General features: G+C 36.2%; 1 protein-coding gene across 20 annotated transcripts in view; it reads left to right on the top strand.

The window, feature by feature from the left end:
- The window catches only part of PBRM1 (polybromo 1), a 104,853-nt gene that overhangs the window by 72,126 nt on the left and 17,601 nt on the right, over positions 1–15,126 (top strand). For all 20 annotated transcript variants that reach the window (XM_033132530.1, XM_033132529.1, XM_033132523.1 and 17 more), the window contains 2 exons: positions 4,503–4,648; positions 5,764–5,921. In XM_033132530.1, coding sequence (XP_032988421.1) covers positions 4,503–4,648; positions 5,764–5,921 — 304 coding nt within the window. The remainder of the gene's footprint in view (positions 1–4,502; positions 4,649–5,763; positions 5,922–15,126) is intronic.

Genomic DNA, 15,126 nt, shown 5'->3' with positions numbered 1-15,126 from the left:
TGCCCCAGAATAACGTATGGACTTTTTCCAACAAGATCTTTAACAATTAATCAGAGTCACCAATGAAAGCATGCATTCCTGTCAAAAAAAAGAAAAGAATGCTTTGCACTGACAGATACTGCATTTACAAAAATGCATTTTGAAAAACTGAGATACTACCTCAGGACTAGCCAGTGAAAGGAATAAGCTTTTCAAAATTAAGTCACAGAATATCAAGGTAGTATTTTAAATCAGTGTGAGAGTAGAATCAAATGATACTGGAAAAACTGGTAACTATTTGGGAAGAAACAAACCTGTACTCTCTCTCACTTCATATTCAAAATAAGATATTAGGTTGTGGCAAAAGTAGTTGCAGTTTTTGCAATTATTTTTAACCTTTTAAACTGCAGTTTTGCACCAACCTAATATAAACATAAAAAGAAGGTACTAGTTGCTAAAAAGAAACAGAATAGTAGTTTCTAGCATAATTACATTACTATATTTGCCTATAATCTTTTATTCATTTATAGGCTTGGAATGGGTCCTTTCTATGTGTGGTATAAAACACATTAGCCATAGAAGAAAAAAAAATGATTATTTTTATCAATTTGCATTTGAAAATATCAATTAGTTTACTAAAAGTCTAAGGACCACTATTTCTAATGTACAAAGAGCTCTTTGAAGTCTAGGAAAAGTGTAACACTAGAAAAATTGGTAAAGAACCCAATAGATCATTTATAGAAGGAAGGCAGCCAAAAGACATAATAAGAAAATGTGTTAATTTAATAGTTGTAAAAGTGCCTAACAGATTGGTAAGCATTCTAAAGACTGATAATACATGCAGCCTGGTGTGGGACAGTACACTCATCTCCCACTGATGACATTTCCTTTGACATTGTAGTTCAATGACAAGAAATGTGCTCCCACGTAGTACTCAAATAGGTACACCAAAGGATTCTCTACAAGCGGTGACAGTAGTGTTGTTTGTAAAAGCAAAAACCCGAGGCAGAAGCCAAATGCCCATGAGTAGGAATGAAGTAGTCGTGCAGACATGTAATGCAAGCTATGCAGCCAATGAAAGGAATAAAGTAGGTCTATTATAGAAACACTGAAAAATTTTCCAAGTTTTGTGGGGAAAAGACGTTAAAAATTAACAGGTTGCAGAACGGGGTGTTTCCATCATTTTTTTTTTAAATGTATATTTGTATATATGAATGTGAAAACCTGCAAAAACTATATACTAAACTGGGTAATTATCTCAGGTTGGATCACAGAAGACTTGTTTTTTAAGTTTTACATGCTCTAATGTTTGAATTATTTCCAACAAATATACTTGTTTTTCTGTAATAAAGAAAGACAACGTTTTTAAACTATTAATGTAAAAACTGGAAAATATTGAATTCTTAGTGACTTAGGAAAAAATATCCATTTTAGTGTCCTAACACATGATACTCATATTTCTTACATTTTGCCAATATTTGTGAGGATCATGGAGGTATTAATTTTAAAATAAGAAATATCAGTGGAAGCCAATGTAGAAATTAACTTAGATTTGTAATTAGAATTCATAAGTCCTCAGTGTCCTATTTATGAGTACATTTTTTGTCTCATTATTTTGATATTGCCTGTCTGAAATAAGTCATTCCAGGAACTTTTTTAAAGAATAACTTTAGAACACAATCCATTCCTAAAAGGAAAAGGTATTTAAAAAGAAAAATTGTAGTTCACATACAGTATTATATTATTTTCAAGTGTACAACATAGTGATTCGACACTTACAAAGTGATTACCATGATAAGTCTAGTGACCATCTGTCACTGTACAAAGTTATTATGATACTATTTGGCTTTACTTTCTGTGTTGCATATTATGACTTATTTTATAACTGGAACTTTGTCCTTCTTAATCCCCTTCACCTTTTTGCCCATCCCCTCTGGAAACCATCAATTCATTCTCTTTGTCTGTGAGTCTGTTTCTGTTTTGGTTTTATTTGGTTTGGTTTGCTCTCTTTTTTCAGATTCCACATATAAATGAAATCATGCGGTATTTATTTTTCTCTGCCTCGTTTATTTCACTTGGCATAATTCTCTCTAGGTCTGTCCATGTTGCAAGTGACAATATTTCATTCTTTTTTTATGGCTGAGTGTCTGTGTGTGTGTGTGTGTGTGTGTGTACCACATCTTCTTTATTCATCTATTGATGGATACTTAGGTTGCTTCCATGTCTTGGCTATTGTAAATAATGCTACAGTGAACACGGGTACAATATCCTTTCAAATTAGTGTTTTTGTTTTCTTCAGCTAAATACGCAGAAGTGAAATTGCTATTTTTAATTTTTTGAGGAACCTCCATACTGTTTTCCATAGTCGCTGCACCAATTTGCAATGCCACCAACAGTGCACAAGAGTTCCCTTTTCTCCACATCCTCTCCAGCACTTGTTGTTTGTTGATTTATTGATGATGGCCATTCTGACAGGAGTGAGGTGATACCTCATTGTGGTTTTAATTTGTATTTCTCTGATGATTGGTGTCTTTTTGTAAGTCCGTTGGTCATGTGTATGTCCTCTTTGGAGAAATATCTGTTCAGGTCCTCTGCCCATTTTTCAATCAGATTGTTTGTTTTTTTGATGTTGAGTTGTATGAGTTCTTTAAATATTTTGGATATTAACCACTTATTGGATATATCACTTGCAAATAACTTTTCCCATTCAGCAAGTTGCCTTTTTGTTTTGTTTAATTTTGCTTTTATTACCCAAGAAGACATATCAAAAAATATATATGTATTGCTAAGAGCAATACCAAAGAGTTTACTGCCTATGTTTTCTTCTAAGAGTTTTATGGTTTAAGGTCTTACACTTAAGTCTTTAATCCATTTTTGGTTTATTTTTGTATGTGGTGTAAGAAAGTGGCCTGGTTTCATTTTTTTGCATGTAGCTATCCAATTTTTCCAACACCATTTATTGAAGAAACTGTCCATTCCCCCATTTTATATTCTTGCCTCCTTTGTCATAGATTAATTGACCAGAAAAAGGTACTCTTAATTTCAGGGGTTACTTTATAGCTTCCATTCCTTAAAGTGTGTTTTACGTAGCATATATGTGGAGCCCCTCTTATTCTTAAGAATTTTCCCCAAAGGTCATTTTAATATCACATTTCAAGTCATTAAGATCAAAACATTAGATTATTTGGACATTCTAAAAGAGATTTTTTTCCTCCTCTTCCTTCTCTCCCTTCTCCCCCCACACATTCCAGTTCAAGCTGTTGTTTCTCAGTCTAGTTGTGTAGGACACAGCTCCCTGGCCCAGGCTGGTATTATGAGCCTTGCACTCCCCCCGGCTGAGGCATTCGGTCGCCGACTGTCGGTCGGCCTCTCACAGCAGCACATGGCAGCTCATGCTGTTCTCAGCTGCTCACCACGTCCTCCAGCTGCTCACAGCAGCCTAGCTACAGGTCTAGCTGTTGTTCACAATTTTAGCTGTAGAGGTTGCAGCTCACTGGCCCATGTGGGAATCAAACCAGTGACCTCAGCGTTAGGAACACAGCACTCCAACCACCTAAGCCACAGGGCCACCCCTAAAGAGATTTTTTTTTTTTAAGTTTGAAGTTTCAGATAATCTCAGAGAGACAGTGAGATGCAGTAGAATATTTTGGGGTTCTGGAGTTTCCTTTTATACGTTTTGGAGTTGATAATTTAAGACATCTAGCAGTATGTCCATTATCTGCTAGGTTCCTAGTAAATTATGTTTCTTATTTCCATTAGTCAGAAGTTGCTTTTTCTTGTCAAGACTATAAAACAACAATAATGTTTGTTAAGTACTTTTCATGAATCAGGCATTGTTTTATGTACTTAACATGGATTATGTCATTTAAGCTTCCTTAACAACCCCATCTGATAGGCACACTATTTTACAAATGAGGAAACTTAAGTCAGAAGAGGTAAAGTAATTTGCCCAATGTACAGCAACCAGTAGGTGACAGACCCCATAATTTATTCAAAAGCAGAGTATGTGACTTAGGTCACAGAGGTTATGTTATTCCTTTCTATGTTGGAATAAATACGATAAAATTTTTAAATCTTTTGTTAATGTTAAGAAATTGAGAGCTTAGTAAATGTGGTAAAGAGGAAGTTTTTATAGAATTTGCTCCTTTATAGTGTATGAGTGAGCCTGCTCTGAATGCTGATAACTCCTTTCCAGTGTGGTTTTTTTGTTTGTGTGTGTGTTTGTTGTGGTTTTTTTGCTAAAGGCTATGGAAGTAAAGGAAGAAGGGAGAGGAGGATAAAAGCGCCTTAAAGTAACATTTTATGAAAATTAACTAGAAATTTTAAATAGATAAAATATTTGATAAGACTTAGTTTGATTTCAGTAACCTCATCTATTAGTTTCTTGTCTTCGTCAAAGCATTTATTTATGGTTATTTTTTCTTTTAAGTTAATATGAAGGAAAGTCTGTTTTCCTTTCTTACCTTCTCTGTTTACCTTTTGATTGTCAGCTGCCTAACTTCAACTAGTTTCCTTTACCACAGGAGAAAGAAGATGTCCCTGTGGAAATGTCGAACGGTGAACCAGGTTGCCACTACTTTGAGCAACTCCGTTACAATGACATGTGGCTGAAGGTTGGTGACTGTGTCTTCATCAAGTCCCATGGCCTGGTGCGGCCTCGCGTGGGCAGGTGAGTGTTACTGAATTAGGAGGGATGAGTTTGGATCTGAGAGATGTGGAGCCAGAAAAAAATTTGTCACTTTTTAGGATTAAGACAAAAGTCTCTCCCCAGGTTAACTTCTCCAGCTTCCTGTCACACTACACTTACCCTGCTTTTGCCTCTAGCCATAGTTATAGTTCCCTCTTTAAGTTCCTCCCATTAACTTTTTTTTTTTCTTTTACCATTTACTGAACTCTCAACCTAGGAATCTCCCTGCCCAGTTCATATGGTGAACTGCTTTAGCTTAAATTTGAAATAGCACATTCTTAAGGAAGCCTCTCCTGTCCCCTCTAGACTGAGTTAGGTCTTCCTGTTGTACATACTCAGATCACCATGTATTTCTTTATGCTTGGAGCACACACCACATTGTATTATTGTCAGGTTTCTATTCCGGACAATGAATGTCCTAAAAGTAGGGACCCACTCTTTTTGCTCACCTTTGTATCCCCTGTTCCAAACACAGTGCACAAAACATAGTAAGGGCTCAGATATTTGATGAGCAAATAAATGGATGAAAGTATGATTGGATGGCGTAAAATATCAGTAAAGGAGTCCGGTACAGGGCTGGGCAGTAGAAGACAGTGCTTAAGAACAGTGGTTGGTTCCAAGAGATCTTGGTTTAAGTCCCAGCCCTGCTAGTTTCATGTCCTCAGGCAAATGATTTACCTCTCTGAGCTTCAGTTTCCTCCTCATATTTGTTCATCATTCACTAATCATTTATTGCACACCTACTATTTGCCAAGTGATGAGGATACATTAGTGAATAAAACAGACAAATATCCTTAGTCCATGGGTCTTTGTTCTAATGGGAAGACAAACAATAAACATTATGAATAAGTAAAGTGTATAGTACATACTATGTTAAAATATGTTTTCCTTCAGATGAATAGCCAAATGTTCATTTCTCTTTTTCATGTGCTTCAAGGGGGGAAAGATATCAAGGAAATTATCAAATCAGCCAATGAAACTCCACTACATATCATTAATATTTTGTTTAATGGAATTTTTGTTAGATTAATTCTTCAAAAATGCAACTCATCAGAATTTTATTTTAATGGAATTTCTCTCCCCACACCACCACCAAGAATTGAAAAGGTATGGGTCCGAGATGGAGCTGCATATTTTTATGGCCCCATCTTCATTCACCCAGAAGAGACAGAACATGAGCCCACAAAAATGTTCTACAAAAAAGAAGTGTTTCTGAGTAATCTGGAAGAAACCTGCCCCATGACATGTATTCTGGGTAGGTACTTACGCCATTTCATTTAATCACATTCATTTTATAACAATTGATTGAATACTTTTGTGCTAGTCATTGTTTTAGGTAGTAGATATACAACAATAAACAAACCAAAGTTTCTGCTGTTTTAGAGACTTACGATGGGGCAGAGGTTGGGAGTCAGTAAATTAAAATTAAATCTATAGAACATCAGGTAGTAATTAGGGATATGAATGAGAATAAACAGAGGAAGAGAATAGAGATTTATGTTGAGAGGAGGTCCCGTTTTAGGTATGGTGGTCAGCAAGAGTGTCTCAGATAGGTGACATGTGAATAGAGGCCTAAAAGAAGTAAGAAGAAACTTATTTAAGTGTCTGAGATCTTAATTCCTTTTAGGCACAGTAAACACCAAAATGCAAGGACCTGAAGGCAGAGTATCCCAGCAGGTCTGAGACACAATAAGCAAGCTGGGTGGCTGGAGCAGGGCAGGGAGATGTGATAGGGAATCATCCTTCTGAGGTGGCTAGGCACTCAATCGTGTAGGTTTTGTAGACAGTGCAGAGATTGAGTTTGGAGTGGATAGGAGATCCTGCAAGGGGTCTGAGCCGAGAGGCTCTGTGATCCGACATATGCATTAGAGGAATCATTGTGGCTGCAGTTTGGAGAATATGTTGTAAGAAAGAGATAGGAAGCAGGAAGAGCAGTTAAAAGACTTTTATAGTCTCTGTTGGACTCAACCCTAAGTAATGTTATCGTCCCCGTTCCAGAAATATGAAGGACACATGTTTTAGTTTCTGTTCCATCATCATACTGAGTGTTTATAATGACATTCTGCTCTTCAGATCTAGTTATTTGCATCATATACTGTCATCATTTTCATCTATTGTGTTTCTTCTAGCCCCGAGTTAATTCTGCAGCTTACTTACACCAGCTACTCTTTACATCTTTTGGAACGGTTTTCTGAAAGGTTGCTGGTCACAAGCTTTATATTGATTACACATGGTTATAAAGAAGAAGCAGCCGCCATGCTTCTCACTAAAAGGAAACTTGCAGATTGAAAAATATTTTACACTTAGACTTTGATCTCTTCAATGTTTAGATTGTTTTTGGTGCTGTGAATTTTTTTCAGAATTGGATGTGGTAAAAATGTCTGAATGGCCTGGTAGTTCAACACATTTTCTTCTTCCCACCCTGGGAAGAAGCAAAGACTAATGCAAAGACTAATGAAGTTACTAAATATTTCTTGAGTTTCTGCAACGTAGAATATCTTCCTTTTAATTTGTGATCCAGACTAAAGCAGTGCCCTAGAATCTTACTTTCTAGTGTACCCAGCCTGGACACTCAAAGGATGCATAACAAAGGAGAGACTGAAGTCTTTGTTAGGGCAACCATATCATTTGTTATTTTTCAGTTATTAGCGATTACCCTGGAGATTACATCTTAAATTTATGACAATCTAGTTTGAATTAATGCTAACTTAGCTTCAATAGTATATAGACATTGCTGTACAGCTCCATCTCTCCCCCTTTGTGTTATTGTGAGAAATCACATCTTTATGTTCTGTGCACCCATTTACATAAATTTCTAATTATTGTTTTATGCATTTGTCTTTAAAATCATATAGGAGAAAAAAGAGAAGTTACAAACCAAAAATATAATATTGGCTTTTATATATTTACCTATGTAGTTATCTTTAGTAGTGTTTATTTTTTTGTGTGGCTTCAAGTTATTGTCTATATCCTTTCATTTCAGCCTGATGGACTCCCTTTAGCATTTCTTGTAGAGCAAGTATACTAACAACAAACTCCCTCATCTTTTGGTTATCTGGAAATGTCTTGATTCCGCCTTCATTTTTGAAGTATATTACTGGATATAGAATTGTCCATTGACATTTTTTTTTCTTTCACATCTTTCATCAAAGTACGCCTATGTTGGTATGCTTAATGGTGTGTCACAGGTCTTTTAGACACTGTTCATTTTTCTTTTTTTTTTTTTTTACTGTTATTCAGACTGATAATTTCAATTGACCTCCTTTCTTCAAGTTCACGGATTCTTCTGCCTATTCAAATCTTCTATTGAACCCCTCTAATGAATTTTTCATTTCAGTTATTATACTTTTCAGCTCCAGAATCTCTATTTAGTGTCTACAATTTCTGTCTCTTTATTACTATTCTCTATTTGGTGAGACATCGTTCTGGTTCCCTTTACTTCTTTATCCATGATTTCCTTTGGCTCTTTGAGCACATCTAAGATAGTCTTTGTCTATTAAGTCCAATGTCTGGGCTTCCTTGAAGACAGTATCTGTTCATTTCTTTTTATCCTGTGAATGGATTATACTTTGTGGCTTTTTGTTTTTGCTTTTTTGGTTTTTTTGCATGCCACTTAATTTTTTGTTGAAAACTGGATATTTTTAATATTATAATGTGATAATTCTGGAAATTAGATTCTACCCCCTCCTCAGGCTTTCTTGTCACTGCTTATTGTGGGTTGTAGTTTCTTGTTTAGTGACTTTCTAAACTGTTTTTTAAAGACCATGTTCTTTATTATGTATGTTTACTGAAGTCTCTGTTCTGCTACTTTAGTGGTCAGCTAGTAACTTAACAGAGATTTCCTTAAATGCTTGGATCAAACAAATAAAAAATTCTCAGTCTTTGCAACTGGATGCTGTATCTGTATTGGAGCACACCTTCAGCCCTCAGCCTGGAAATTTACAACTCTGCCTTTCCCTTCACTTCCTGCTTCCACAGGGCTTGACAGTCAGCCAAAGGTGAGAGCTTAGGGCCTACTCAGGTCTTTCTGAGCATACACCCTGACCATGGCATGTGCATGGCTTTCTAGATTCCCAGAAATATGTGGAAGTTTTTCAAAACTCACTCCCCAGCATTTTCTCCAAGGCTTTTCAGCATGTCTGGTGTTTGCCCCAACTGATATCCTTTGCCCCAGCTGACAGCACCTAGGTCATTTGCCTTTAAATGTTTTCAGCAAAAGTACCAAAGCCCCTTTTCAGCCTTTTGGAATTCCAAAAAGAGAGAATTCCAAATCAGGTGAAATGAAGGCAAGCCCCTTGTGTTAGTTCTTCATGAAGCTGCCCAACAGGTCAAAACAGACAATTCTTTGAGAACAAGCACTGCTCTGCTCCCTCCAGCACCAGAAACTCACCCAGGAACACAAACTGCTATCTTCATGACTGCCACTGAGCCAGAAAGGGGGGCGGGGGATGAGGGAAGGGTAAGTTAAAATGCCACAAAGCTCTCCTGCTGGATTTCAGTCACTTTTTTCCTTGATCAAGCATTCACTTGGTTGCTATAAACCTTTGGCTGTTTTCCAGAGTTTCGCTAATGTTGATTCTGACAGTTTTTCTAGCTTTTCTCAGGGTTTCTTTGAGAGAATGGCCCTTGGGTCTCCTTACTCCACAGTTCTCACTGCCATCACTTGTTTTTATAGATGCCTATTAGAATGAGTTGCAGTCTATAGTTTATAAACTAGATTTTTGACTTTTTACAGAACCCTATAAAAATGTGTTGCATTCTGTAGTTTATAAACTAGTTTTGTATTCAGGATCTCATTTATTTCTCACCATGACCCAGTAGGAAAATGCTGATATTCTCAGAAAGGTGAAGTTACTCTCCAAAAGATAGGCCAGAACTAAAAACCTAGGTCTTCTCACTTCTACTCCTGTACTGGCGTTTGGATTATCAGTTGATTTACAGCCAAGTAGGACACTTTCAAGAGTGAAAAGAGGTGTCATAATATTAGGCAGGACAATGGCATAGAAGAGATGTAGGGTTACTTCATCTTGAGATTAAGCCCCAAAAGAAAATGTATCTAGTGGTCACAAAATGGGATTTTACCCCAGTTTGTGGATTTTTAGTACCCACCCCTCAAGGAAGAAAAAGGAGTTTGGTACATTTTATATTGACTTTTAAATGTAAGGAGGCAGATCTTTTTTTTAATTAGTTTCTGTAGAGAATAATAATTTAAAGTGTTTAAATTTAAGCTTGAGAGGATTTATAATTTTGTTGTGTTAACTATACACACTGCTGAATGTAAATCTTGTTTTCGTTTCTCTGAAACAAGTTTTAAAAGTAATTAGGGAAGGTATAATTTTTTCATCTTCTGTGATAAAAATCTGGTGGGCCTATTTCACTTAGGAGATTGTCCTGTTTTCCTAATTGTTATTATACATATACTCTTTGTTCAGTTCTATTAAGAGTTCTCTTCAGTAACTTAAATGGTAATCAAATGGACACAGAGAAGTTGCTTTTCTGTGCTTTTCACCTGGCAGAGAGTGCCTCCACCCTTAGACATCTTGATGATAAAATTTTTAAGAATTTGGGCTCTCGAAACATGCCAGTTCCTAATTTATTTGCAGGTTCTGTTTTCTGCATAGTAGATTTTTTTAATGCTCTATTAACTGAAAAACTATTCTTAGTAAGGCAAGAAAAATAAAAAGTTTTTAAAGATTAGAAAGGAAAAATAAAAATTAATTTTTGCACAGATGTTATTCGGTACATAGAAAACCCAAGAGACATTCAGATAAACTATAAAAATTAATAAATGAAAATATCAAGATCACCTATATTTCTGTTTACCATCAATGAGCAATTAGAAAATTAAATTTTAAAAATATGCCATTTACATTAAATACCTAGGAATAAATCTTTAAAAAGATGTATAAGACTGCATACACACACACCCCAAAAATAAACTGTAAGAAAATTATTGAGAGAAATTAAAGAAGATCTGAAAAATGAAGTGATCCATTGTGATTATAGCTGAAAGACTCATTATTATAAAAATGTCAGTTCTCTCCATATTGATCTATACATTCATTACAGTTCTAGTCAAAATCCAGCAGGCCTTTATAAATTTTTTTTATAAGTCTAATTGTTTTACTTTTTCCACATATTTTCCACATAACACTTTTTTTTCTTTTTTAATTTTATTGGGGAATATTGGGGAACAGTGTGTTTCTCGAGGGCCCATCAGCTCCAAGTTGTCCTTCAGTCTAGTCGTGGAGGGCACAGCTCAGCACCAAGTCCAGTCGCTGTTTTCAGTCTTTAGTTGCAGGGGGCGCAGCCCACCATCCCCTGCAGGAATTGAACCGGCAACCTTGTTGTTGAGAGTGCGCACTCTAACCAACTGAGCCATCCAGCCGCCCCTCTGGAAGCTCAGCGGCAGCTCATTGTCTTCAATCTAGTTGTGGAGGGTGCAGCTCCCTGGCCCATGTGGAAATCGAACCGTCAATCCTGTTGTTCAGAGCTCGTGCTCTAACCAACTGAGCCATCCTGCCGCCCCCTCTTTATAAATGTTTTATGCTTTATTAAATGATGCTTTCTATTTTTTTAAGATTTTACTGGGGAAGGGTAACAAGACTTTATTGGGGAACAGTGTGTACTTCCAGGACTTTTTTCCAAGTCAAGTTGTTATCCTTTCAATCTTAGTTGTGGAGGGTGCCATTCAGCTTCAAGTTGTTGTCCTTTCGGTCTTAGTTGTGGAGGGCGCAGCTCAGCTCCAGGTCCAGTTGCCATTGCTAGTTGCAGGGGGCGCAGCCCACCAACCCTTTGCGGGAGTCGAGGAATCGAACTGGCACCCTTGTGGTTGAGAGCCGGAGCTCCAACCAACTGGCCATCCAGGAGGCAGCTCAGCTCAAGGTGCCGTGTTTAATCTTAGTTGCAGGGGGCGGAGCCCACCATCCCTTGCTGGACTCGCGGAGTTGAACCAGCAACCTTGTGGTTGAGAGCCCACTGGCCCATGTGGGAATCTAACCGGCAGCCTCGGAGTTAGGAGCACAGAGCTCTAACCAGCTAAGCCTCCGGGCCGGCCCAAATGATGCTTTCTAAACTTGTATCTTTTCTCTGTCTTCTGAGAGCCTGGTAGGAACCGTAAGTCAGGGCACAGAGACACTACATCCATTCCAGGGCCATCAATCATTTTTACTCTTTAGCTGTGAGCAGAATTTTTACCCTTTCCAAATCTTTATTTTTCCTTCTGTGAAATACAGAAAATAGTAACTGTTCCTTCTCTGAATTGAAAAGCCTTTGCATTATATAAGTAAAGCGCTATGTAACTCGAAGGCAGTAAGAGTAACTATAAGCTATTTTAAACTTCTAAAACATTTCTGACCTGTTCTTAATATGTTTTACATGTTTTGCTGTTAGTATGACACCCCTATTAAGACCAAAAACAAAATAGGGATGTCCTTGTTACCACTCTTATTTAACATTGTTCTGGAGGTGCTAGCCAGCGCAGTTAGAAGTAAGAAACAGAAATATAAAATAAGGAAATTAAGGAGATGAAAATTCAAGAGAATCAACTATGAAACCATGCACACAATAAGAAAAGTAAGCTGGTTGAGTATAAAACTAATAACAAATCAGTTGCCTTCAAAGTTTCAATACTAACAAAAAATGTAATACCTTGGAATAAATTTAACAAGATTTATACCACATCTTACCACATCTGTATAAAGAAGGTTTTTAAATGTTACTTTTAATTCATTTAAAATGGATTGCTTGGACAAATTAAAAAGCATATTTACTTGACTAAGTCTCAACATCATAGAGATGTTTATTTTCCCTAAATTAATCATTAATATGATCCCAATAGGTGTACCAACGGGAACTTTCTTGTGAGGAAGTTAGGATTAAATGAACTGATTTTTTAAATCATGTAAAAAAAGAAAATAAAAATCAGGAAAATTCTGAAAAGCATAGTGAAGGGATGGGGAGGGTTATCCTTACCAGATATTAAAACATTATAACACTATCATAATTTAAATTACGTATATGATATATGACTAAACATTATTTGAACATAATAGGAAGTTTATCAGTAGACCCAATAATAATTTATGATAAAGGTGGCTTCTCAGGTAAGTGGGGAAAGATGGATTGTTCTCTAACTGGTATTTAGAAACTGGATAGCCATTTGGAAAAATTAAAATCATATGCATCCTTCCCATCAACTTCAGAATAAATTCCCAGAGGAATTACAGGTTTAAGTGAACATAAAATGAAGCAGCAAAGATACCAAAAGAAATAATGGGAAAGAAGTTTTGATAATCTTTGACCTAAAACCCAGAACCAATACAAAAAAAGATATATAAATTTAACAATGTAAAAGTTGAAAATGTTGCATAACCAAAACTGGCAGAAGCAAAGACAAATGACAATATTGGGAAAATACTTGTATTATATATCAAAGACAAATATCAAATTTACCTCATATGTGAAGACCTCCTACCATGTTTCCCCGAAAATAAGACCTAACCGGACCATCAGCTCTAGTGCGTCTTTTTGGAGCAAAAATTAATATAAGACCCGGTCTTATTTTAATATAACATAAGACCAAGTATAATATAATATTATAATATAATATACCGGGTCTTATATTAATTTTTGCTCCAAGACGCATTAGAGCTGATGGTCCGGCTAGGTCTTATTTTCGGGGAAACACAGTATAAAACAATTAGAAAAGATCAACATTCAACAGAAAAACAGACAAAGAATAAGAGAAAGTAGAAAGAAATTACCAGTAATTCTTAAATGAGAATATGCTCAACCTCAGAAAAATGATAATTAAAACTACCCACATGCTGCTTTAAAAAAATATATATATCAAATTGTCAAAGATTCAGATGTTTGTTACTAGTTAACGAGAGCATATGGAAACAGCATTTACCGACTTTGCGTTGAGTTTATGAGTTAGCACAACCTCTCTGGAAGGTAATTTGGTAATACCTATAAACATTGAAGTGTATATACCCTTTGACCCAGCTTTTGTATTTCTAGAAATTTATATCTCAGATGTATTCATCCATGTGCAAATTAATATCTTAAATTATTTGTATCAGCATTGTTTTTGCTACAGTGGGAGAGCAGAAATTTGGAAATAACCTAAATACCCATATCAATAATGAAGTAGTTTCAATAAATATAGTATATTAATACCAGTAACCATCCTCAAGATATATTATTTTGCAACAGAATTTCAGTGCAAAACAATGTAAGTGATATACTATCATTTGTAAGTTTTTTTGTGGGACAATGTACCTAACATAATATGCAACATTCTAACCATTTTTAAGTGTACAATTCAGTGACATTAAATCCATTGACAGTATTGTGCAAACATTATCACTATCCATTTCTGGAACTCTTTATCATCCCAAATAGAAACTCTGTACCCATTAATCAGTGACTACCCATTTTCCCCTCTCCCAGCGCCTGGTAGGTAATATGTGTTCTGTTATCTGTCTCTCAATTTTGCTTATTCTAGGTGCCTCATATAAGTGGCATCATGCAACATTTTCCTTTTGTATCTCGGTTATTTGACTTAGCATAATATTCTCAAGGTTCATTCATGGTATATCATGTATCAGAATTTTATGCCTTTTTAAGGCTGATTATATTCCGTTGTATGTACATATAGCATTTTGTTTACTCATCGGTTGATGGACATTTGGGTGGTTTCTATCTTTTGAATATTGTTAATAATGCTCCTGTGAACATTGATATACGAGTATTTATTTGAGTTCCTGCTTTTGGTTCTTTTGGATATTTACTTAGAAATAGCATTGCTGCAACTCAATAACAAGAAAGCAAACAACCCAGTCAAAAAATGGGCAGAGGACCTGAGGAGACATTTCTCCAAAGAGGACATACAAATGGCAAATAGACATATGAAAAAATGCTCAATATCACTAATCATTAGAGAAATACAGATAAAAACCACAATGAGTTATTACCTCACCCCAGTTAGAATGGCTATCATCAACAAGACAAATAGTAACAAGGGTTGGAGAGGCTGTGGAGAAAAAGGAACCCTCATACACTGTTGGTGGGAATGCAGATTGGTGCAGCCGGTATGGAAGGCAGTGTGGAGGTTCCTCAAAAAATTAAAAATAGAATTACCACATGACCCAGCAATCCCTCTCCTGGGTATCTACCCCAAAAATCTGAGAACATTTATCCATAAGGACATATGTGCTCCAGGGCAGCCGGATGGCTCAATGGGTTAGAGCACAAGCTCTGCACAATAGGGTTGCAGGTTCGATTTCCACATGGGCCAGTGAGCTGTGCCCTCTACAACTAGACTGAAGGACAACTACTTGGAGTTGATGAGCCCTGGAGAAACACACTGTTCCCCAATATTCCCCAATAAAATTTATATATATATACATATATACATATATATATGTATATATATATGTATATATGTATATATA

This window comes from Rhinolophus ferrumequinum, chromosome 17 (genome assembly GCF_004115265.2).
Source record: "Rhinolophus ferrumequinum isolate MPI-CBG mRhiFer1 chromosome 17, mRhiFer1_v1.p, whole genome shotgun sequence".
NCBI classification, from domain to species: domain Eukaryota; kingdom Metazoa; phylum Chordata; class Mammalia; order Chiroptera; family Rhinolophidae; genus Rhinolophus; species Rhinolophus ferrumequinum.
The sequence above is the reverse complement of the archived record's forward strand: the minus strand, read 5'-3'. Positions and strand labels throughout refer to the sequence as shown.